This window comes from Equus asinus, chromosome 2 (assembly GCF_041296235.1).
Source record: "Equus asinus isolate D_3611 breed Donkey chromosome 2, EquAss-T2T_v2, whole genome shotgun sequence".
NCBI lineage: Eukaryota > Metazoa > Chordata > Mammalia > Perissodactyla > Equidae > Equus > Equus asinus.
The window spans coordinates 991,997-1,016,187 of NC_091791.1; the positions used below are offsets into that span (position 1 = coordinate 991,997).

The 24,191-nt window shown below is 47.1% G+C and overlaps 1 protein-coding gene across 7 annotated transcripts in view; it reads left to right on the forward strand.

Annotated features, from left to right (window-relative positions):
• Positions 1 to 2,345: 2,345 nt before the first annotated feature.
• The window catches only part of CFAP46 (cilia and flagella associated protein 46), a 136,711-nt gene continuing 114,865 nt past the window's right edge, over positions 2,346 to 24,191 (forward strand). For all 7 annotated transcript variants that reach the window (XR_011506863.1, XM_014856853.3, XM_070520533.1 and 4 more), the window contains exons 1-9: positions 2,346 to 2,458; positions 2,855 to 2,979; positions 3,223 to 3,354; positions 4,048 to 4,112; positions 4,895 to 5,059; positions 5,922 to 6,045; positions 6,518 to 6,612; positions 10,005 to 10,115; positions 14,487 to 14,586. Coding sequence is in view for 6 of the 7 variants with exons in the window: in XM_014856853.3 (XP_014712339.3) it covers positions 2,410 to 2,458; positions 2,855 to 2,979; positions 3,223 to 3,354; positions 4,048 to 4,112; positions 4,895 to 5,059; positions 5,922 to 6,045; positions 6,518 to 6,612; positions 10,005 to 10,115; positions 14,487 to 14,586 (966 nt within the window). In the remaining variant the exon portion in view is untranslated. The remainder of the gene's footprint in view (positions 2,459 to 2,854; positions 2,980 to 3,222; positions 3,355 to 4,047; positions 4,113 to 4,894; positions 5,060 to 5,921; positions 6,046 to 6,517; positions 6,613 to 10,004; positions 10,116 to 14,486; positions 14,587 to 24,191) is intronic.

Genomic DNA, 24,191 nt, shown 5'->3' on the forward strand with positions numbered 1-24,191 from the left:
TACTGCAGCTTTACAGTAAGTCTTGAAATCAAATAGTGTAAGTCCTCCAACGTTGTTCTTCTTCCTCAAGATTATCTTGGCCATTCTAGGTCCTTTGTGTTTCCATATGAAGTTTAGAATCAGCTGTCAACTTCCAGAAAATCGCCTGCTGGGATTTTGAGTGAGATTGCATCGAGTCTAAAGATCAACATGGGGAGAATGGACACCTTACACATTTGAGTCTTCCAGTTCATGAACTTGGCATACCTCTCCATTACTTAGGTCTTCTTTAGTTATGTCAGCAGTGTTTTGTAGTTTTCAATGTAATAGTGCTATACATCTTTTGTTAAGCTTATTCCAAAGTAGTTCGCTTTTTATTCTATTTTAAATGGTATTTTTCTGTCCTTCTCTGTTTCTTGCTCATACAATATATACAGATACAATTGATATTCACATACTGATGTGGCATCCTGTTCCATGCTAACTTCACTTATTAGTAGTTGTAGTATTTTTGTAGATGCCACAGGATTTTTTTACATACACAATCATATTGTTTGTGAATAAATGCATCAGCTTTAAAAGCGCTTGTCTTACCTTTAAAAAGACCCCTCCCCAGACACGAAAGGCCCTACATCATCAACACCCAGCCTCTTTCCTCCCATTAAGAGCCAAATGTTTTGAAAGAGTTGTGTATCTACCTTTCTCTCCACCCTGTCACCCTCACTCACTCTTCTACCCCCTCCAACTGGCTCTGCCCCCCCAATTCAGAGAAATGTCTACTCCTGGGTCACCGATGGCATCCATGTTGGGAAACCCAAAGCTATTTCTCAATGCTCATTTACTGGTGTTTTGGCCACATTTGACCTAGCTGATCCACCTCCCTGCTTCAAAACAGCCTTCCCTTGGCTTCTGGATCCAGGCCTGTATGACTTCCTTTCCACCTCTCTGGCCCCGGTTCTGTTTCTGCTGAAGCTCTTCCTGCTACTCTTGGCCTGGGGTTCTCCAAGTCTAGTCTTCAGCCCCCTGCTGGCCTCCCTGGGTCTGCTCTCCCTCAGCAATCTCAGCCACACCCCATCACTTCTAAGCAGCTGTTCAAAGGCCTGTTCCTCCAGCCCAGAGCTCTCTTCTGAGCACAGATCCCTCCTAAGTGTCAACTCTAAGTACCTCACATCCTGCAAGTTCCAGGCAGAACACCTGGACTATCTCCTGAGCCCTCCTCCAGCTAGTCCTTTCCCAGAGTTCCCTGCAAAAGTGTATTCCGCCCCCCCCATCCCAGTGTGTTGTCCCCAGTGCCGTGGCCTCTTGGCCCTTCCTGGCCCCATACCTGCTCCATCACTCACATCTGCTCTTCCCTTTCTGTCCTTGCCTTGTAAGCCAGGCCACGGCATCTCTGCTCGCTTGCTCGCACTGGCTGGTCCTCATCAGTCTCACTCCCTCCGAACCAGTTTCCACCCGGCACCCACAGAAAACGCTCAGACTGACACACACTGTTTAAGACACGCTGTGGGCTTCCTGGGGAGGTAGGAAGAGGGGAACCCTGCCCCAGCAGTGGCTGTCTCCTGCCCTCCTAGCCCACAGCACTGTGCATCCCCAGCTGGCCCCCTCCCTCCTTCAGGCCTTGCAAGATGCTACTCTCTTGGCATCCTCTTCCCTCCTTTCTTTGTCTGGCACCTCCTCTCCTCTTTTAGATCTGGGGTCAATTGTTTTGCCTTTAGGGTGCTCTCCCTACTGCTCCCCACCACCAACCCCTGGCCCCACACCCAGGATCAGGCCACTGTACAAGCTGTCAGGCTCCCTGGCTTCCCTTGTTGGCACCCAGGAGGCGCACATTTATTCTGTGTGACGTCCTCTACCCACGGGGAGGCCTGTCCACGTCTCTGCCTGCACAGGCCCCGCTCAGCTATGGCCCATGGCAGGGGGCAAATAACTATTTGTAGAATGAATGAATGGATGAAAGAACCAAGGAATGCAGGACTACGTTTCGGGAAAATGTGAGGGGGATGGCCAAGGGCCAGGACTGGAGCCCAGGGCAGCCCCAGTTTGCACCATCATCAGGAGGGTGGGGGTGGGTGCCATCAGCCAACACGGGAGACTAGCATCCATGTCTAGTCTAGGGGCTTTGGCAGGGATGCGGGGCCAGTGCAAGGGCGGACAGGTCTGCGAAAGCATGACCCTACGTGGGCGCGCCCTCCCCTCCCAGCTTACCCACTCCCCTGCTCCCCACCTGGGCCCCTGCCCGCTCCTCGCTCGCCCCGCCCCGCCCCCGCTCCGGTGCGGATGGGTAAACCAGCGCAGGGGCGGGGACCGGCGGCCGTTCGCCTCTGGAGAAGTGTGGCCCCGCCGCCGGCCCGTAGAACCCGGTCCGCGTCCCTCTCGGTCGCTAAGCAACCGCCACCGGCTCCACAGGAGAAAGCCAACCGGCCTGGAGCCATGGACCTGGTTGTCACGGAGGAGCTGGCCCGCGCCGAGAGCCAGCAGGGTGGGCAGGGGCCCGGAGCCGCCCCACCCCTGGCCTAGGGAGGCCCCAGGATCCACCAAGAGCCCCCCCCCCCCGCCCCAATCCCCTTGGTCGCAGCGCCGCCAGCCCCGGTGACCTCCGGAAGCCCGTGCTTCGCGGATTTGTCCCCCTGGGCGAATGTGAACCGGAGAAGGGTTTGTCGTCCTGAGAGGCCCCTCAGGATGTTCACGCCGCTGCGTCCGAAGCTCTGCGGGGCCGCGCGGTGCGGGGCATCTTCCGGGAGCACGGCCAGGGGGAGCACGGCCAGGGGCGCTGGCCTGCCCCGGCCCCTCCCGGCCCCTCCTGGCCTCCCCGCTCTTGCCCAGGGGTGCGGCGGGTGCCTTTTCCTGACCAGTTCCTTCACTGCCGTCCTGATAGATGCTGCCTCCCTGAAGAGGGCCTATGAACTGATCAAGTCTGCCAACCTGGGGAAGTCGGAGTTTGACCCCACAGAAAGCTTCAGCCCGGACCTGTTTGTTCTGTGTGCCGAGCAGGCCCTGAAGGTCATTAAGCCCAGGGCCCCTAGGGCGTTGTGTCAGGAGATCTCTATTTCTGGGTTTATAATGGAAGCAGAAGGTGGGACTGGGGAGAGCGGAGCGCCTGGTGGGGTGGTCCACTGGAGGAGGCTGCAGGGTGGGTGCTCAGGTCCATCCTCAGAGCCTGTCTGGAGTGTGTTTATGGGAAGGGAGCCAGCACCATCCAAAGGCGTCGTTGGAGCCGTTGCACGCGGAGGTCTTCTCTTGCAGATGGGGCAACCAGCGGTGAGCGAGGACTGCATCCAGATGTACTTCAAGGTGAAGGGGCCGGTCACCCAGTTTCTGGGCCGAGCGCACCTGTGCAGGGCCCAGCTGTGTGCCCCCAAGTCCACCGAAAACTTGGTGAGAGATGGTCCCGGGCCCCTGGGCCCAGCAGGAACTGCCAGCAGGAGCGCCCCCTGCATGCTGGTTCCTCCAGTTTTCTTTATTAGCTCGTTTGAGTTGTGAAGGCTTCGTATACACGGTCTTCACACTCCCCAGAGGATGGAGTGCACGCCTTTGCTGGTTCGCTGTCTAAAATGAACACGTCATGCTTTGTATGACTATATTGTTTCCCCCGAGGTTGCCTTGATTCTCCTCAAAATTCTGCCTCTTGTATCGCAACAGTAAAAATTTCACCCCACTTCCAAACTCGTGTCAGGCTAGACAAATCTGAAAATGTTTTTTGTTGAGTCAAGTGGCCAGATTGATTTTCAGTGACTCGAAACTTGCAGTATTTCCCGTTTATGCCTTTTCCCTAAGCAGTGGAGTCTGACTTGTGTCCTGTTTGCCATTTGACCGTTGCATCCTAGTGCCACAGTCATGTCCACAGCAGTCCTCAAGGCAGGTAGGGGGGAGCTTCCAGGGAGAGAGGCTGGGGCGCCCGAGAGCACACGCAGCTGTGGCTTCTGCCCCGCGCTCCAGCTCCTGCTGCTCAGGCACAGGGGGCCAGGCCAGTCCTCAGAGAGGCTTTGTGCTCACGGAAGTGACAATGAGCAGTGGTTGATGTTTCACTGGCAAATTCAATTTAATTGTGTGTTCTTTATGTTGTTTTAGGAGGAATTTGAAAATTGTGTGACTCAGTATATGAAGGCCATCAACTTTGCCAAAGGGGAACCGAGGTGGGCACGATGGAATCGGCCGTTTCTAACTGATTGTGTAAAAGGTTCAGAAACAGAATTTACCAAGTGGTTCTATCTGTTCAGACTGTTGGGATTTTTTGTCCTTGTTTTGTTTTGTGTTTTTTCTGCATTGATGGTCACATACTCATGTCTCTCACATGAGAACTGGCCGCGTGCATGCACAGTTCCTGTAACTGCATCCTCTACCCTGTTCAGCCGTGTCTGTGATCTGCAGATGACTTTTGTCAGCTTTCGCTGTGGGCCTCTCTTTTTGCCTGTCCCCAGGGCCCCCTCGCTTTCTGGCCTCTGATGGGGTTCAGCATCTTGGCTCCCTCCCTGCGCTGCCCCACTTGCCTATACTGCCCCTGGCGGAGCCCTCAGGAAAAAGCCTAGCTTCTGAGGGTGCTCCTGCTCCCTCTCCAGGGATGTCAGCTCCTCCAGGAAGCCTTCCTTGATTTCCTCCCTGCACTTGCCCATTCTTGTCTATCCCTTGGAAACCAAAGGAGGCCTTGCTCACTGGTGTATTTTCACAGGGAGTGAGTCACTTTATCAAGTTACTGAATGAGTGAAAGGATCTCTAGTCAGACCCAGCACCATCTGAGCAGGGTGCCGTGGCTGTCCCCATGGAGGCCTGTATACCACGCTCACGCGGTGTGGGCCAGAGCCTCTCAGATGGGGCTGCTGCCATCTGCTGGAAGCAGAGGACTCGAGGTTCCCTCCCAGAAGGGGGCTCTGGACAGGCTGCCTTCCGAGCCAGTCTCAGACTTCCTCTTGTGCCACAGGTATTACTTCTTGGTGTACAACGCTTCAGTCCTCTACTGGCAGATGGTGAGGCCATTTCTCAAGCCTGGATATCATCACCACCTGATCCCCAGCTTCTCCCAAATTGTGACTGTGCTGAATCAGACGGAGGAAGAAGACAAGGACTGGCGGGCGGAGCTGATGCTGTGAGTGGGAGCCGCCCTGCCTTCTCTCACGGGGTGATGACTTTACACAGCAGGGTGTATGCCATTATTGTCTACTCTGTAGTTAGAATTATGTTGTTTGTATCATTTGTCTGAAGATGTTTCTAAACTCTGTAGATGACGTCACAGTGTCCTGATTACACCAGTGTTACAACAGGGCGAATGTTATGACTCGAAACACAGAAAGTGAGAGCCTGTGTCATAGTCTTCACTCATGGTTTTAAAAACTTAGTTCAGTAAATTGTTAATGTAGTAGACATTTCAGCAATATAAAACTCAGCCAGAATGGGCTTGCTGGTCCAGGTGGTCCTGTTAGGGAAGCGTGTGCCGAGTATATTTGCCACAGGGAGGGCCCTGAGAAACCACAGCAAGAGATGTCAACAAGTGGTCCTTGTGTTGGGGGAATGAAAGGCTCTCTGTCAGACTTTTCCTGTACTTGGGGAGCCATATGCCAAGAGGACCCAGAGAATCTGCCCTGAAGTCAGAATCCAGAATCTACAGGCTTTCCTCACCTGCTTTAGGGCCATTTGGGGAGCCTGTAACAGAAAATAAATATAATTACAATTTTTCTTTAAAAGGTCATTTTTAAATGTCCTAGGTAGTTAAAGTGAAAACAATTCTCTTTCCCTCTTTCTAGCAGTAGCATAGCTTTCCCAGTGCCTGCTGGCATGTCCCTGGTAAGCCACAGGCTGTGAGTTTGCGGTTAGGAACTGGCCCATCTGTGTATCTGTCTGAAGTTTGTGAAACATAAAAATAGTGCAAGTATAATAACCCAGTTATTACACATTTGCAGCACAAAATGATTTCATCAAGGTTTAATACCAATTATTTTTATATTATCCAGGGAGCTTCTGGAGTGTTATCTTCAGGCTGGAAAAAAGGAGGAGGCCGCTAAGTTTTGCGCCACTGCAGCACCGTTCATAAAAGCTAACGTGCCACAGAAATATCGACAAATATTTTCTGTTATGGTAAATTGGCATATCGAAAAATGTAGATAGAGAAATAATTTTCTTAAATGTCATTCTTCAGAAAACTATAGAAACAGCAAGGAAGTCTATCCATTGAGAGATATAAAAACATACATATGTGCATATGTGGACAAAACGAAACAAAGTCTTTTTGCTTTATTGTGACTCTTTGGATTTTTTTTTTAATAACAGCATTGAATTTAAAAAAAGGTTAGCAGAAAATTTGTAAAGATAAAGCAATTAAAATAACATGTATGAAGAGCGTTCATCATCTAATAATTTTTGTGTCTAGGAAATTAACATAAGTTGTGTACAAAAACTGAATATAAAACATAATTAATGAGAAGATACTTGTTAATTATAAATATTAATTTTAAATGAGGAATATTTGCAAAATAATAGCTACATAATATCTAGATCTCTACCTAATTATGTGTTTAAATCTAAATTAATATTCTGTTCCATTTTACAGGTGCAGCATGAATTAATGGACGAGCTTCAGTTAAAGGAAGAAAAGAAAACTTCCATTAGCCTGTCTGTCACTTTCCACATTAATATGCTGAAAGCGTAAGTGGTTTGGGAGGGAGAGCAAGAGTTGAGTTTTACCTGTGGTGCTGACTTGGAGTCTCTGTGCCCTCAGTGAAGGGATGTGGTGTGCCAGTGGCTGGGAGAGGGCTGAGTGGCAGGGAGAGGCCCTGCAGGGGGCATGGGACTCCGCCTTGCCTCCCTTTATTAAGAGGCAGCCCATGAGGTTGCCAAGGGTGACTATGGCTTCTAAGCCAGTGAAGAAAGTAGTTTTGGGAGGAGAGAGTCACCAGCTGTATCAGATGCTTCCTACAGGGCTTGCCAATGAGGCTACAGACTGGACCATGAAATTGAGCAAAACAAGAGTAGTTTGTGGGTGAAACCCTGATGGGAGTGGGTTAGAGTGAATGAGGGAGAGGAACTGGACGCAGGCAGAACCTGCTGCAGTGGCAAAAGGGAGTTAGTTTGGTGGAGATCCCAGCATGTGTGAGAGGAGAAGGAATGAGGAGATTCAGTGTGTGTGAGAGGAGAGGGGAGTGAGGAGATCCAGTGTGTGAGAGGAGAGGGGAGTGAGGAGACACTGTGTGTGTGAGAGGAGAGGGCAGTGAGGAGACACAGTGTGTGTGAGAGGAGAGGGGAGTGAGGAGATCCAGTGTGTGTGAGAGGAGAGGGCAGTGAGGAGACACAGTGTGTGTGAGAGGAGAGGGGAGTGAGGAGATCCAGTGTGTGAGAGGAGAGGGGAGTGAGGAGATCCAGTGTGTGTGAGAGGAGAGGGGAGTGAGGAGACACAGTGTGTGTGAGAGGAGAGGGGAGTGAGGAGACACCGTGTGTGTGAGAGGAGAGGGGAGTGAGGAGATCCAGTGTGTGTGAGAGGAGAGGGGAGTGAGGAGACACAGTGTGTGTGAGAGGAGAGGGGAGTGAGGAGACACAGTGTTTGTGAGAGGAGAGGGAGTGAGGAGATCCAGTGTGTGAGAGGAGAGGGGAGTGAGGAGATCCAGTGTGTGTGAGAGGAGAGGGCAGTGAGGAGACACAGTGTGTGTGAGAGGAGAGGGGAGTGAGGAGACACCCTGTGTGTGAGAGGAGAGGGGAGTGAGGAGACACAGTGTGTGAGAGGAGAGGGGAGTGAGGAGACACAGTGTGTGTGAGAGGAGAGGGGAGTGAGGAGACACAGTGTTTGTGAGAGGAGAGGGAGTGAGGAGATCCAGTGTGTGAGAGGAGAGGGGAGTGAGGAGATCCAGTGTGTGAGAGAAGAGGGGAGTGAGGAGATCCAGTGTGTGTGAGAGGAGAGGGCAGTGAGGAGACACAGTGTGTGTGAGAGGAGAGGGGAGTGAGGAGACACCGTGTGTGTGAGAGGAGAGGGGAGTGAGGAGATCCAGTGTGTGTGAGAGGAGAGGGGAGTGAGGAGACACAGTGTGTGTGAGAGGAGAGGGGAGTGAGGAGACACAGTGTTTGTGAGAGGAGAGGGAGTGAGGAGATCCAGTGTGTGAGAGGAGAGGGGAGTGAGGAGATCCAGTGTGTGTGAGAGGAGAGGGCAGTGAGGAGATCCAGTGTGTGTGAGAGGAGAGGGGAGTGAGGAGACACCCTGTGTGTGAGAGGAGAGGGGAGTGAGGAGACACAGTGTGTGAGAGGAGAGGGGAGTGAGGAGACACAGTGTGTGTGAGAGGAGAGGGGAGTGAGGAGACACAGTGTTTGTGAGAGGAGAGGGAGTGAGGAGATCCAGTGTGTGAGAGGAGAGGGGAGTGAGGAGATCCAGTGTGTGTGAGAGGAGAGGGGAGTGAGGAGACACAGTGTGTGTGAGAGGAGAGGGGAGTGAGGAGACACAGTGTGTGAGAGGAGAGGGGAGTGAGGAGATCCAGTGTGTGTGAGAGGAGAGGGCAGTGAGGAGATCCAGTGTGTGTGAGAGGAGAGGGCAGTGAGGAGACACAGTGTGTGTGAGAGGAGAGGGGAGTGAGGAGACACAGTGTGTGTGAGAGGAGGGGGAGTGAGGAGACACAGTGTGTGAGAGGAGAGGGGAGTGAGGAGACACAGTGTGTGAGAGGAGAGGGGAGTGAGGAGATCCAGTGTGTGTGAGAGGAGAGGGCAGTGAGGAGATCCAGTGTGTGTGAGAGGAGAGGGCAGTGAGGAGACACAGTGTGTGTGAGAGGAGAGGGGAGTGAGGAGACACAGTGTGTGTGAGAGGAGGGGGAGTGAGGAGACACAGTGTGTGAGAGGAGAGGGGAGTGAGGAGACACAGTGTGTGAGAGGAGAGGGGAGTGAGGAGATCCAGTGTGTGTGAGAGGAGAGGGCAGTGAGGAGATCCAGTGTGTGTGAGAGGAGAGGGCAGTGAGGAGACACAGTGTGTGTGAGAGGAGAGGGCAGTGAGGAGATCCAGTGTGTGTGAGAGGAGAGGGAGTGAGGAGACACAGTGTGTGTGAGAGGAGAGGGGAGTGAGGAGACACAGTGTGTGAGAGGAGAGGGGAGTGAGGAGACACAGTGTGTGTGAGAGGAGAGGGAGTGAGGAGACACAGTGTGTGAGAGGAGAGGGGAGTGAGGAGACACAGTGTGTGTGAGAGGAGAGGGGAGTGAGGAGACACAGTGTGTGTGAGAGGAGGGGGAGTGAGGAGACACAGTGTGTGAGAGGAGAGGGGAGTGAGGAGACACAGTGTGTGAGAGGAGAGGGGAGTGAGGAGATCCAGTGTGTGTGAGAGGAGAGGGCAGTGAGGAGATCCAGTGTGTGTGAGAGGAGAGGGCAGTGAGGAGACACAGTGTGTGTGAGAGGAGAGGGCAGTGAGGAGATCCAGTGTGTGTGAGAGGAGAGGGAGTGAGGAGACACAGTGTGTGTGAGAGGAGAGGGGAGTGAGGAGACACAGTGTGTGTGAGAGGAGAGGGAGTGAGGAGACACAGTGTGTGTGAGAGGAGAGGGAGTGAGGAGACACAGTGTGTGAGAGGAGAGGGGAGTGAGGAGACACAGTGTGTGTGAGAGGGGAGGGGAGTGAGGAGACACCGTGTGTGTGAGAGGAGAGGGGAGTGAGGAGACACAGTGTGTGAGAGGAGAGGGAGTGAGGAGACACAGTGTGTGAGAGGAGAGGGAGGCTGTTCAGAGGGAGGTGGGTTGCTCGCCCTGGGTCCTGGGGCAGGGGACATCGGAAGGGCCAAGTGTCCCAGAACAGTGTGCCCTCTGTGTGGGACTGGTTCTGGCAGAGGGGCTTGTGCACATTTTCCAGAGGTGTTTTCATTTTTGGCGATGTAGGAAGAAACAATTTGGACGGGCAGTGAGGGAGAATGAGGTGATATGAGAAGTGGGCTGGAGAGTGGAGGAAAGGAAGGAGGAAAGATTTATTCTAGGCCTTCTGTTTAGGGGGAAACACAGGTTTATAGACTTAGAGTTTCTCTTAGGATAATTTGAATTAATCTGACAGGATTCTTGTGTTAATTAATGTTTGAATTAATTCTAGAAAACTGGATAAAAATGATTTACCTGAAGACGTCAACAAAATTCTGAAGGAGACCTATGACCATTTAGGTTCTTACGGTCACCAGCAGCTCCCTTCAATCAGAGACGAAAAGTAAGTGTTTATGTTTCTCCAGTTTCACATCTACCTAATCATTGTACAGAATTTGGTAAGTACAGGAAAATGAGAAAATATATGGACAGCAACCATGACTACCCTGCCAAGCGCCAGCCATTGTGGAGGTTTTAGTGTATTTCTTTCAAGTCTTTTTTTGTCCTGAGGTTCGTACTGTTTGGGGAGCACTTGGGGTGTATAACTCCACATCCTACTTTAAAGTCCCGTTTAACTTGTAAGCACAAGCACTTCTCAAGCTATCATAACATCCCACACCTTTCTGAACAGCTGTGTCATGTTTCAGCAGCTGGAAGAGCAGCGTTTTTTCCTGAGCATTTCCAGGCGAACGAGGAAAGTTCTGGCTTTCCTGAGTCCTCTGAGCCTTTTCAGAAGCTCTGTTCAGAGTTTAGGTTGCATCCTGGATTGGATTCCCAGAGCAGGCAGCTGAGCTAGAGGCTGACAGAAGGATCTGGAATGTACTCTGCACTCTATTTCCACAGAGGTGACGGGTTTGCTTTCCAACCCAGCAGCTGTTTTGTGACATTCTCCTGTGTGTTTATTTAAAAGATCGGAAAAAAGCCCTTATTAATGTGGTGGCTGAAATTATCTTATCGTTTTGGTTTCTGTCTGCCTGTCTGATTACCAGGGAGGCGTAAGGCTCAGCCACGTTTGGGGGCCTTTGAACTTCCACTTTGGAGAATTTGTCTTTTAAGTTCTCAATGATTTTCTCATCAACTTCTCAGCACTCCTAGTATGTAGAGAATTTTGGCCCTTTGGCTATAATAATTGTTTTGGATATTTTTTCAGTTTGTCATTTGATAGTTGATTTTGGGGTGTTGTGGGTTGAATTGTGTTCCCCCAAAAAGGTATACTCAAGTCCTATGCCTCACTACCTGTGAATGTGACCTTATTTGGAAATAGTCTTCGCAGATGTGATCAAGTTAAGATGAGGTCATACTGGATTAGGATGAGCACTAATCCAGTGACTTTTCCTTATAACGAGGAGAATTTGGAACACACAGACTCTCAGGGAAGAAGGCCACATGACGATGGAGGCAGAGATTGGAGCGATGCAGCTACAAGCCAGGGAACACCAAGGATTGGCGATAATCACCGGAAACTGGAAGAGGCGAGGAAGGGTTCTCCCCTAGAGCCTTCAGAGGGAGCACAGTCCTGCCAATGCCTTGACTTCCGTCTCCTGGCCTCTAGAACTGTGAGAGGATAAATTTAGCCATCCAGTTTGTGGTAATTTGTCATGGCAGCCCTAGAAACCTCAAACGAGGGAGTATTAATTATCCGTTGCTGCATAGCAAATTACCACAGACGTAGCTTAAAGCATTGTGTGTTGATTATCTCACTGTGTCTGTGGGACAGGAATCTGGGTACAGCTGCGATCAAGGTGCTGGTGGGGCTGCAGTCTCTTCTGAGACTCGACTGGGGCAGGTGCTGCTTCCAGGCTCATGTGGGTGCTGGCAGCATCCAGTGCCTGTGGGCTACAGGTGAGCCTCTCCAGAGGACAGCTCGCCTCATCAAAGCGGAAAGGGTGGTCAACTAGCACCAGGGAAGTCAGAATTGTTCGTGAGCTGATCAGGAATGTGGCCTCTGCTCAGCACTGAGGTCTCCTATGGGTTAGAAGCAGGGTACGCCACAGGCCATGAACGCAGGGTCATGGGTGTCCTGAGACAGCTGGTGGCTGGATTGGGTGCGAGGGTGCACCAAGACATCTCGTGTTCATGTTGTCACTTCGCATGTGACTTCCTCCATTGCTCTGAAATTTATCTAGATTTCATGGGTTAAAGGTTGTATATACATATTTTTTAAGTGACTTTCATCATTTTTCATTTCAAATTTAATCTGTAAATGTTATAGGAAGTTTGAAAATGGCATCAATGTCTGTTTTCAAAATTATCATCACATAGTTTTTAACCTGCTTTTTCCACGTAAATTGTGAATATTTTTCTGCATCAGGAAATATTCTCCTACAACCAGGATCCTAACGTGGATTTTCAGATCCTCTGGGAGGCTGTCTAGGGTGTGTGAATGCATACATACATGTGTATGTGTAGGTGTGAGCATTTTTCTGGAAAGAGGGTCAGTTCTTTCCTCAGAATCTCTAAGTTGTTCTAACTGAAGGCAGGCTGGGCTCAGCCGTGGCCTCTGACACTCCGTCACTGCTGGGTGCTCCATGGAGGGTCTCACTACTAGCCTGAGCAGCCTCTGGGAGCAGTTTCTAGGAATGGGCCTCTGGCGCCCTTGACACATGCTGCACAGCTCTACAAAGCACACACGTGAGGATGCTCGCCTCCCGCCTCCCGGGAAGCCCTGAGCGTGTCAGGTGAGAGATGCATGCCATGGGCTTGCTTCACGTTCTTGGACTGCTGGGGAAGTTGGAAGTTTTTCATGTATTTACTGGCATTGTTTTTCTTTGGTTAATTTCCTATTCATTTCTTTTGCCCAATTTTTAGAATGTAGGGTATAAATCATTTTATTATTGACTTGCAAACGCCTTTTCTGTTTTGAAATTTGAGCCCTCCAGCCCCCTTGTGTTTATCAATAGACCCAGTTTGTTTACCCTGAGATTTTTAAAAATAATTCTTGATCTACAGAAATATTTTATTTAATAGAAGAGTAATCTGAGCGAACATTTATTCCCACTGATCCTGGCCCAGAGGCTGTTTTAGCCTCTCAGTGGATTCACCCAATTCCTGGCCCAACGGTCATGTGAGTCAATGCTGACCCGGATCTCCCAGAAGCACGTTGTGTCCCCCAGAAGCGAAGGCCACGTGGCCCCAGCTCAGAGCTGACTGTGCCCCCTGCCCCGCCCCAGTGCCCCCCTGTGAACCAGCCTTGGACTATGCTCTCTGCCTCTACCCATGCACCTGGCAAGGCCCCCTGACCCTCAGGATTTGAAAATGGTTCTCTTCCCAGCAGTGTCCCTATGGCTTCACTTTTATAAGAACTTCTAGTTTCGTTGCATTGTGGCCAGAGAGGATGGCCATGACAGTTTCCCATTTGGACAGTCACGTTTCCCCGTGGCTTCATGTGCGGTCAGCATTTGGTCTCTGCTCCTTGGGCACTGGAAGAGAAAGTGTGTCCTCTGCTTGCTGGGGACACAGGCTCAGCCAGTCAGATCTGCCTTCCCTGGGCTTCAGGTCCTCCCTCCGCCCCAAGAGCCCCAGAGTTTCCTTCTGTGAGGAGCCCTGTTAACACCTCTCCACTGGGCTTCTCTGTCTAGAATTCTATGTAGGAAAAAACTGGTCCTGATAGTTTAAAATCAAAAAAGGATGAACACCGATGGTTTATACCTTTATGGATTCTCCCTTCCTAGCTGCACAGCAGGCCTGTGTAGCTTCAGCTCAAGGAGAGTGGAGGGGTGGAGGGGCTGGAGTTTGGGAGGCCGGGCCTGCTAGGGCCCTTGGAGGTCCAGGGACTGAGCTGGTGGAGGAGGTGGGCGGGGCGGTGAGGAGCACGGGGCCCACACCCCTTCCCATCACGGGTTGGAGTTCAGCTGCTACAGCGGAGCAGCTGCTTCTGTTCCTTGGTAAGGCTGTGATGTTACCTCGGACAGGGCAGAAAGGGGATTGGCCTGTCCCCAGGGGACATTTGGTGTGTCTGGAGACACTGCTGGTGGCCACTAGTGGAGCTGCTACTGGCATCTAGTGGCTGGCAAGCAGAGCTGCTGCTAAATATTCTGTGGTGCGCGGGACAGGCCTCCCCACTCACAAAGAATTGCCTGGTCTAGAGTGTCAGAGTCAGGGCTGCACACCTGGCCTGTCTCACCAGGGCCACAGCCTTCATTCCTACAGCTTCTTGGTAAGTCTTATAATTAGGGAGGTTAGTCCTCTGCCTTTGTTCTTTTCCAAAGTTGATTAGGCCATCATAGGTCCTTCGCATTTCTGTATAAATTTCGGCATCAGCATGTCCATTTCTACAGACACCCTGATTGGTGACTGCAGATGCTCTTGGTGATGCTCCCAGATGCACGTCACGTGGTAGGAAGAGCTGGCTTTGAGTCAGGAGATACACATCTGTCCTGATGTTGCCACTGCTCCAATAATTCAGAGAGTGACACCCACGGCTCGAGCTGCTGTGCAGGGTGTTTGTCCCCGCCTCGTCCAGACTGTACTCAGACCTGCCCTGAAGGCTGAGGAGGAGGGCGCTTCCCCCAGCAGGACGCAGCCTGTGATTTCCTCCAAATCCCGGGTCAGACTGGGGTTGGCTGGGCTTGGGGACTGTCCGCATAGGGTCTCGATTACGTTCTGTTCTGTTTCCTGCCTGCGGATGAACAGTGGCTGCATGCTTATTCTGCCAGGCAGGTCTGTTTCCTGTCACCCCTTATTGACCCATTGGTGTTTGTTTCTTTGTTTCCAGAATTCTTTTGCTGTTTGAATTGGCACATCTTTCTTTGATCTTGAAATGCGAGGAGGTCTCCTCTGACTGCCTCTCAGACTTGAAGAAAATTGACAGCAAAGTAAGTAGCCTAGTGACTGTGGATGCGCAGTACCTGCTCGTTGTGATCCAGACATGAGAGGCCAAGGAAGAGAAAGGAATTGGAAAACCCTCCCCAGCAGGGCCTAAATGTGCACTGCTGCTGATTTCCTTCCAGCCTTTTTTACTGTTTAGATGATGTGATTTTTGCATCGTGCCCCTTGCCTTTTCCTGTCATCTTAGGCATGTGTTGCCACCACTTGTTTCTGCAGCTCACTTTAGGGGCTTCACAATATTTCATAATAATCATGATCCATAACTTACTCCCCAACCCCGTGATTAGACATTTAAATCCTGTCATTTTTTTGCTTTTTATATAAAGGGCTGCAAGGAACATCCTAAAGCTTTTTCTGCATTTAGAATTTTTCCCTAAGATAAGTTCATTGATGTGAAATTGCTAGGGAATTCTCGCTTTTTAAGATTTTTAAATGTCTGTTACAATATTGCCCGCCAAAGAAATTTTGCATTCCCAACAAAAGTTTATGAGAGTGCATACTTCAGATTTATTTCCTTTTTAATTTAAAAAACTGTGAAAGGGCTCTTCCACAGAGCGAAGCCTTGGTTAGCAGCTCGCGCTGACCATTTTGAACGCAGTATGTGGACTCCAACACATGCTGTTTCAAGTGCGGCTGCTCGCAAGGATGAATAGGGTAGATGAAGGATTTGCTCGGATGGTGCAGCCATTTGCCACAGTGTCACCTCACACCATCTTTTTTTTTTGAGGAAGATTAGCCCTGAGCTAACTACTGGCAATCCTCCTCTTTTTGCTGAGGAAGACTGGCCCTGAGCTAACATCCATGCCCATCTTCTTCTACTTTATATGTGGGGCACCTACCACAGTGTGACCTTTGCCAAGTGATTCCATGTCTGCACCCGGGATCCGAACTGGCGAACCCCGGGCTGCCGAGAAGCAGAACGTGTGAATTTAACCACTGCGCCACCGGGCCAGCCCCACCTCACACCATCTTCATTGAACACCAGGGGTATTTAGTCCCAAGTTCCCTGTGGGTATTAGATACCAGCTGACTCAGGAGTTTACGTCCAGATAAAGCTCTAAGATGAGGGGGCGCCCGCTCTTGCAGCACTTCACAGAGTGCTTTTACGGCCCTTCCCTGTTCTGGGTTTCCATGACGCAGTGGCGCAATCTTAGCACTGGGGTCCCACCCTGCTTCCCTTGCTCACTAGCTGCATGACACCCTCGGGAGCCCAGTTTTTTGTCTCTGAAATGGCGGCAGTGATAAGACCCTTCTCCTAGGGCTGCTGTAGAAGAGAACACACACTTGTAAGGTGAGTCACCATTGCTCCTGTCAGCGGATTCCTGTGAAGGAGGCTTGAGTGGAGGTGGGGGGCTCTCAACCCCCTGGTGCCCCTCAAGCACCTCCCATGGCCCAGTCTCGGGGACTTTCTCCCTGGCTCTTTGCCCAGCATCAGGCCTCAGCTCAAATGTCACCCCATCTTGGACCACCTATAGAACGTGACCTCCTCCAACTAGTGTAGCCTTCTGCTCGGGGCTTATCAGCCTTCCTGGCACGGTGGTCTGACAGTGTGGTCTGATGATATCATGTCTTTGGTATCTGTGGAAATGTCTAATACCAGCTCTTTATTAAAGTTTTAACTCAAATGCAGAGGGGTCAGTGAATTGTACCTCTGAGTTCACAGTACCTCTGAGTCCGGGCTGGTCTGTTCCAATGTGCCCAGTATTTATTGATCTTACATTTTGTAAATATTCTGTGCATACTTGAAAAGAATATCTTTATTTTTAAAATACAAGATCGTATATGTATTTGTGAAATACCACTTCACAGTTGATTGGTTCAAATATTTACATCCTCACTCATTTTTACCTGTTTGCTCTGTTGATTTCTCTGAGAAATGTTTTAAATCTCTCTCTGCAAATATGGATATCTCGATTTTACATTGTACATATGTCATTGGTTTATGTGCATTGGTTCACACAGGTTTGGAATTGTTTCATCTTCCTGGTGAAATGTATCTTCCTGGTAAATGGTTATATGATTGCAGCTTGACCTTCTCTATGCCTAATAGTGTTGTGTATGGTGACTTGTTTATTGCCGTTTTCCCTATGAGAATGCACCCTCTTTGAGGACTGTCTGATCTGGTCACTGTTACAGCCCCACTTCCTAGCACAATGTCTAGCACTTCAGAGATGCTCAGTGAATACCTGTTGAATGGATGAACGAATATGTTAAGATCAATGCACACTCCCCAAAGTGGGCACATCCAGGTTTTCAGGATTTGCCAGCTCTTTCCTCATAAGGTCTCCTGCGGTGATGGGCCACGTGGTTGGGAAGTCCAAGAGCCGGGTCCTTCCCAGTGGATCAGACGTCAGTGGAGAGGTGTCAACCAAGAGGGAAGAGGCATAATTGGGAAACAAGAAATGACACTGCCTCAGAGTCAGATTTCCAACACTGACTGTAATGCCTGACACTTTAGTATCCTCTTACGAGGAATGGTAAGCAAAAATAAAATAAAAGCAGATCAGGCATGTAATTCTATATGATTGTTCAGAAATAAGTGAGACTTACCTTTTTTTTCTCAAAGGTATGCTTTTTTGGTGAGGAAGATTGGCCCAGAGCTAACATCTGTTGCCATTATTCCTTTTTTTCCCTCCCCAAAGCACCAGTGTATAGTTGTGTATCCTAGTTGTACGTCCTTCTAGTTCTTCTGTGTGGAACTCTATCTCAGCATGGCTTGATGAGTGATGTGTAGGTCTGCGCCCAGGATCCAAGCCGGGCTGCCAAAGCGGAGCACATGAACTTAACCACTACGCCACCAGGCAAGCCCCTGAACCTTTTCTTAAAAGGGGTGAATAATGTGAAAGTGGCATAGTGAAACAATAAATGGACTTCTGCTTCTAGCCGAGATGGAGTGAAAGGACCATATTTATCTCAAGCCTGAAACAACTGAAAAACCAGACAAAATATATGAAACAATAGTTTTCAAGACAGCAAACAATAGATAATGAAGGAAGGTAAGTTAGAGAAGTGGGGAACACATGAGGTCAGTCCTATGATGCCCATCTTACTGCCTGGGGAGTTTGCAGACTCGGCAGACAGGACACAGGTGGAGCCTGGTGGTCCACCTGAATTGAGGAGATGGAACTGATAGGGGAAGGTAAGGCAGCTACAGTTCACAGGAGAGAGGACCAGAGAGGAGTGAACTGCACAAAGTGAGAGCTCTGGGCATCTGCAGAAGCTCCCCGAGTCTTCAGTTGGGTGCTGATGAGTGCATGTGTGTGAGGGACTACCCAAGCTGGGACAGAACCACCTGAAGGGAGACAAGGGACAGTCTGCAGAGCTCACACAGGGCTGAGACTAGTTCCTGAAATGGAAAGTAAAGCAGATTGTATCTAAACCCTGGCTTTGCGGCCACGTGACATCCACCTGTGTTACACACATCCTTGCCACTATGGGTGAGCCAGCACCCAGGACCCACAGCTGCTGTTGTTCTGAAAACATCCACACTCCAGTCCTCAGCTCGATGGCTGCTCCAGGGGTGCCTGCACACCAGACACTAGTTCCACCAACACTGCTAGGGTGCCTGTAAGCCAGACCCGATGCCAAGAGAGATCCCCATGGTCATGACATCCCTTGTGGGAGAAAAAGTGATCAGGAGGTCCTGAGCAGCCTTTGCCACCAAAGACCCCAACAGACCTTGCCACTGCTACAGAAATCACTAGCCTTGGCTTTTGAGGAACACTACAGTCTTTGCCAATGCTGATCTCAGCTGATGGAGCTGCATGGAAACTACAACACTGAACCTTCTCCAGAGATATAGCTGTCACCTCCCACCCAGCTGGTGCCCTGACCACAGTGGTATGAAACGAGAAATCACTAAGAGGAGAAAAGCTAGAAAATTCACAAACGTGGAAATTAAAAGCACGCTCCTGAACAACCAATGGGTCAAGCAAGCAATCAAAAGGGACATCAAAAAATATCTTGAAACCGATGACAATGGACACACAACACACAAAGATGTATGGGGTGCAGCAAAGCAGTCCTAAGAGGGAAGTTTATAGTGAAACACCTATAATAAGAAAAAAGAAAGATCTCAAATAGACAACTTATCTTTATACCTCAAAGAACTAGAAAAAGAAGAACTAAGCTCAAAGTTAGTAGAAGGAAATAACAAAGATCAGAACAGAAATAAATGAAATATAGACCAGAAAACCAATAGAAAAGATCAATGAAACTAACACCTGTTTTTTAAAAAAAATAAACAAAATTGACAAATTGTTAACCAAACTAAGAAAAAAAGAAGATAAAAAAGTAAATAAAATCAGAAATGAAAGAGGAGACATTACAACTGATACTACAGAAATACAAAGGATCTTAGGAGACTATTATGAACAATTATACACCAACAAAATGGAAAACCTAGAAGAAATGGATAAATTCCTAGAAACATACAACCTACCAAAACTGAATCATGAAGAAATAGAAAATCTAAATAGTCCCATAACTAGTAAGGAGTTGAATCAATAACCAAAAATCTCCCAACAAGAAAAGCCCAGGACCAGATGATTTCACTGGTGACTTCTACCAAACATTGAAAGAACAATTAATGCCAATCCTTCTAAAACTCTTCAAAAAAATTGAAAAGAAACGAACACTCCCAAACTAATTTTACAAGGCCAGCATTACCCTGCTGCCAAAGCCAGACAAAGACACTACAAGAAAAGAAAATTACAAGCCAATATCCCTGATGAACATAGATGCAGAAGTTCTCAACAAAATACTAGCAAGCTGAATTCAACAGCACATTATAAGATCATACACAGTGTTCAAGTGGAATTTATCCTGAGGTTGCAAGGATGGTTTAGTATATGCAAATCAATCAATGTGATACACCACATTAACAGATTGAAGAAGAAAAATCATATGATCATCTCAGTAGATGCAAAAAAATCATTTGACAAAATTCAACATCATGTCATGATAAAACTCTCAACAAATTAAGTATAAAAGAAATGTACCTCAACATAATAAAGACCATGTTAGACAAGCCCACAGCTAATATCATACTCAATGGTGAAAAGCTGAAAGTTTTTCCTCTAAGATCAAGAACAAGACAAGAATGCCCACTCTCATCACTTCTGTTCAACATAGTACTAAAAGTCCTAGCCAGAGCAATTAGGCAAGAAAAAGAAAGAAAAATTATCCAAATTGGAAAGGAAGAAGTAAAAGTTTCTGTATTTGCAGATAACATGCTATTTATATATAGAAAACCCTAAAGGCTCCACCAAAAGCTGTTAGAACTAATGAACAAATTCAGTAAAGTTGCAGGATTCAAAATCAGCACCCAAAAATTGGTTGTGTTTCTGTACACTAACAATAAACTATCTGAAAGAGAAATTAAGAAAGCAATCCTATTTACAGTAGAATTTAAAAAATACTTAGTAATAAATTTAACCAGGAAGTGAAAAACCTATACACTGAAAAATATAAGGTGTTGATAAAAGAAGTTGAAGAAGACCCAATAAATGGAAAGATATCTCATGTTCTTGAATTGGAAGAATCAAAATTATTAAAATGTCCATACTTCCCAAAACTATCTACAGATTCAGTGCAATCCCTATCAAATTTCCAATGACATTTCCCACAGAAATTGACAAAAACAATCCTATGATTTGTATGGAACCACAAAAGAACTCGAATAGCCAAAGCACTCTTGAGAAAGGATGAAGTTGGAGGCATCACACTTCCTTATTTCCAAGTATATTACAAAGCTATTGTAATCAAAGTCAGCCCTAGTGGTCTAGTGGTTAAGATTCAGCACTCTCACCACTGTGGGCCGGGTTCATTTCCCTGTCAGGGAACCACACCACCCGTCTGCCACGCATCATACAGTGGTGGCTGCATGTTGCTGTGATGCTGAAAGCTATGCTACTGGTGTTTCAAATACCAGCAGGGAGCCCCACGGTGGACAGGTTTCACCGGAGCTGCCAGACTAAGATAGACCAGGAAGAAGGACCTGGCCACCCACTTGCGAAAAATTTGGCCATGAAAACCCTGTGAATAGCAGCAGAGCATTGTCTGATACAGTGCCAAAAGGTGAGAGGATGGAGTAAAAAGACCAGGCAGGGTTCCACTCTGCAGTCTACAGAGTCGCTAGGAGTCGGAATCACCTCAATGGCACTAACAGTAGTAATCAAAACAGTATAGTATTGGCATAAAAACATACACATAGATCAGTGGAACAGAATAGAGAGCCCAGAAATAAATTCATGCATATATGGTCAACTAATCTTTGACAAGGGTGCCAAGAATGCACAATGGGGAAAGGACAGTCTCTTCAATAAGTGGTGTTGGGAAAACTGGATATTCACATCAGAAGAATGAAATTGGACTCCTATCTTATACCACACACAAAAATTAATTCGAAATGGATTAAAGACTTTAAGATCTGAGACTATAAACCTCCCATAAGAACACATAGGAAAAAAGCTGCTTGATACTGGTCTTGGCAATGATTTTTTTTAATAGGACAACAAAAGCAAAATAAACAAATGGGACTACATCAAACCAAAAGCCTCTGCACAGCAAAGGGACCATCCGCACAATGGAAAGGCACCTGCCGAATGGAGACAGTATCTGCAAACCACATATCTGATAAGGGATCAATACCTAAAGTATATGAGGAACTCATACAACTTAGTAGCAAAACCCAAATAACCAATGAAAATAATGGGCTAAGGACCCGAATAGACATTTTCCAAAGAAGATATTAAGATGGCCAACACGTACATGAAAAGGAGCTCAACATCACTGACCATCAGGGAAATGCAAATCGAAACCATAGTGAGCGTCATCTCACAGTTGTGAGAATGACTATTTTCAAAAAGACAAGAGATAGCAAGTGTTGGCGAGGATGTAGAGAAAAGCAAACCCTTATGCAGTGCTGGTGGGATTGTAAAGTGGTACAGTCACTATGGAAAACCATATGGAAGTTCCTCAAAAAATTAAAAATAGAACCACCATATGATCCAGCGATCCTACTTCTGGGTATTTGTCCAAAGGAAGTGAAATCCATGTCTCAAAGAGATACCTGCACCCCCATGTTCACTGCAATGTTATTCACGATAGCCAAGATCTAGAAACAAGTGTCTGTCGATGGACGAATGGATAAAGAAAATGTATGTATATACAATGCAATATTATCCAGCCATGAGAAAGAAAGAAATCCTGCCATTTGTGACAACATGGACGAATCTGGAGGGCATTATGCTAAGTGAAAGAAGCCAGACAGAGGAACGGAATAGAATGGTGGTTGCCAGAGCCTGGGAGCTGCAGAAAGTGGGGGGATGTTGATCAAGGGGACAAACTTTTAGTTATAAGATGCATAAGTCCTGAGGGTCTAATGGACAGAACTATACTGACTATACTGTTATACTATACGATACTGTTAATGATATGTGACTATAGTTAAAAACACTGTATTGTATACTTGAAATTTGCTAAGTGAGTAGATATCAAGCATTCTCACCAAAAACCCCCAGCTATGTGAGGTGACAGATGTGTTAACTTATTTGATTATGATAATCATTTCACAATGTATACATCTATCAAATCATCACATTTACACTTTGAGTATATACAAGTTTTTGGTCACTAGACTTCAGTAAAACTTTCAAATAAAAAATAAAGCAGCCACAACTAGAAGGACCTGCGACTAAGATATACAACTATGTACGGGGTGGGGCGGGTTTGGGGAGATAAAAGCAGAAAGAAAAAAAAAAGATTGGCAATAGTTGTTAGCCTAGGTGCCAATCTTTAAAAATAAGTAAATAAATAAATAAAGCAGATTAGGCATTTCAGAAGAAAAGATTAGCTTACTTTTGAAGATATAGTAATGCAGACTCTCCAAAATGAAACAGAGAGGAGGAATGCTGAAAAGAGAGTGCAGAGCATCTGTCATCTGGGCTCATGTGACGCAGACTGATGTGCATGCGATTGGAGTCCCCGAAGGAAATTAGAGAACAGAAAAACATATCTTAAGAAATAATGCCTCAAAATTCTAAATTTGATGATCTTTCAAGAGGGGTAAAAAATTATGTGCTGAGGAACAAAATTAGGAATACAGCAAACTTTTTGTTGGCAGCAATACAAGCCAAAGACATAGGATCAACATCTTTCAAGTAAAAAACTATCAACCCAAAAATCTACACTCAGAGAAGTTGTCTTTCAAAATCAGAGGAAGAATAAAGATTTATTAAAGTAAACAAAACCTGAAAGAGCCCGACCCATGCTACAAGAATGTTAAAGGAATTTCTTCAGGCAGAAGGAAGATGATACCAGATGGAAATCTGCATCTGCACAAAATAGTGAGGAGTACCAGAAAGGGTGACTACATGAGTAAATATAAAAGACTTAAAGATACTTAAATCTCTTCAGAAGTTAATTGCTGTTAAAAGCAAAGATGATTACATGAACCAGAAGGCAATATTGTTAAGATGTCCATTTTCTCCAGGTTGAACAATAAACTCAATGCCATCCTAACCAAAATCCCAGCAGAAGTGCTTCAGAAATTGACAAGCTGATTACAAAATTTATATGGAAATGCAAGAGACCTAGAATAGCTAAAAGCAACTTTGAAAGAGCAGAAGATTGTCAGAAGACGTGCGCTCCCTAACTTGGAGACCTGTTACAAAGGCACAGTAGTTAAGACAACGTGGCATTGACGTGGAGGAAGTCATATAGACCAATGGAACAGAATGGACCCACAAACACAGGGTCCACTGACTTTTGATAATGGTGCGAAGTCTTTCAGTGGATAAAAGATAGTTATTTAAACAAAGGGTACTGGAGCAATTGAATAAGCGCATGTAAAAAAACGAACGTTGACCCCTACCTCACACCATATTCAGAAATTACTCAAAATGCATATCAGACCTAAGGCAAGAATTAGAGCTGTAAAACTTCTAGAGAAAAACATGAGAGAAACCTTTGTGACCTTAGGTTAGGCAAAGAATTCTTAGATAAGATATCGAAAGCACAGTTCCTATAAGAAGAAATTGATAAATTTAACTTTATTGAAATGAAGAACTTCTGCTCTTTGAATGATACCATATAGAAAATGAACATACAAGCTAGATACTGAGAGAAAATGTTTGTAAATCCCAGATCTGATAAAGGGCTTATACAGAATATATAGAGAACTCTCAATAGTCAAGAAAAACAACTTTAAAAAATGTAAGAGACCTGAACAGACACTTCTTCTGTCATATGAACATATATGGATGGCAAAAAAAAAAAAAAAAAGATGCTGAATATCATTACTTAGGATGGTTACTACTGTATTTAGGAAAATGGGAAAACCTAGTTTTTCACCTCCTGTATGTCTCTCCTTTACTTTCACACGGAACACTTCCCTTCTGACACTTCTGGTCACCAAATGTGTGGGGTTTTTCCCCGCACCAAGTGATTCTCCACGACACCAGCTGGGTGTCCTACAGTTGAACTCAGTTCTGACACTATCTACCTGGAGATAGCTCCAGATCCCACAGGGGAAGGGCTCAGCCCCCAAGGACTGCCCCCCTACTTCAGATGCCAATTATAAGTAGTAGGT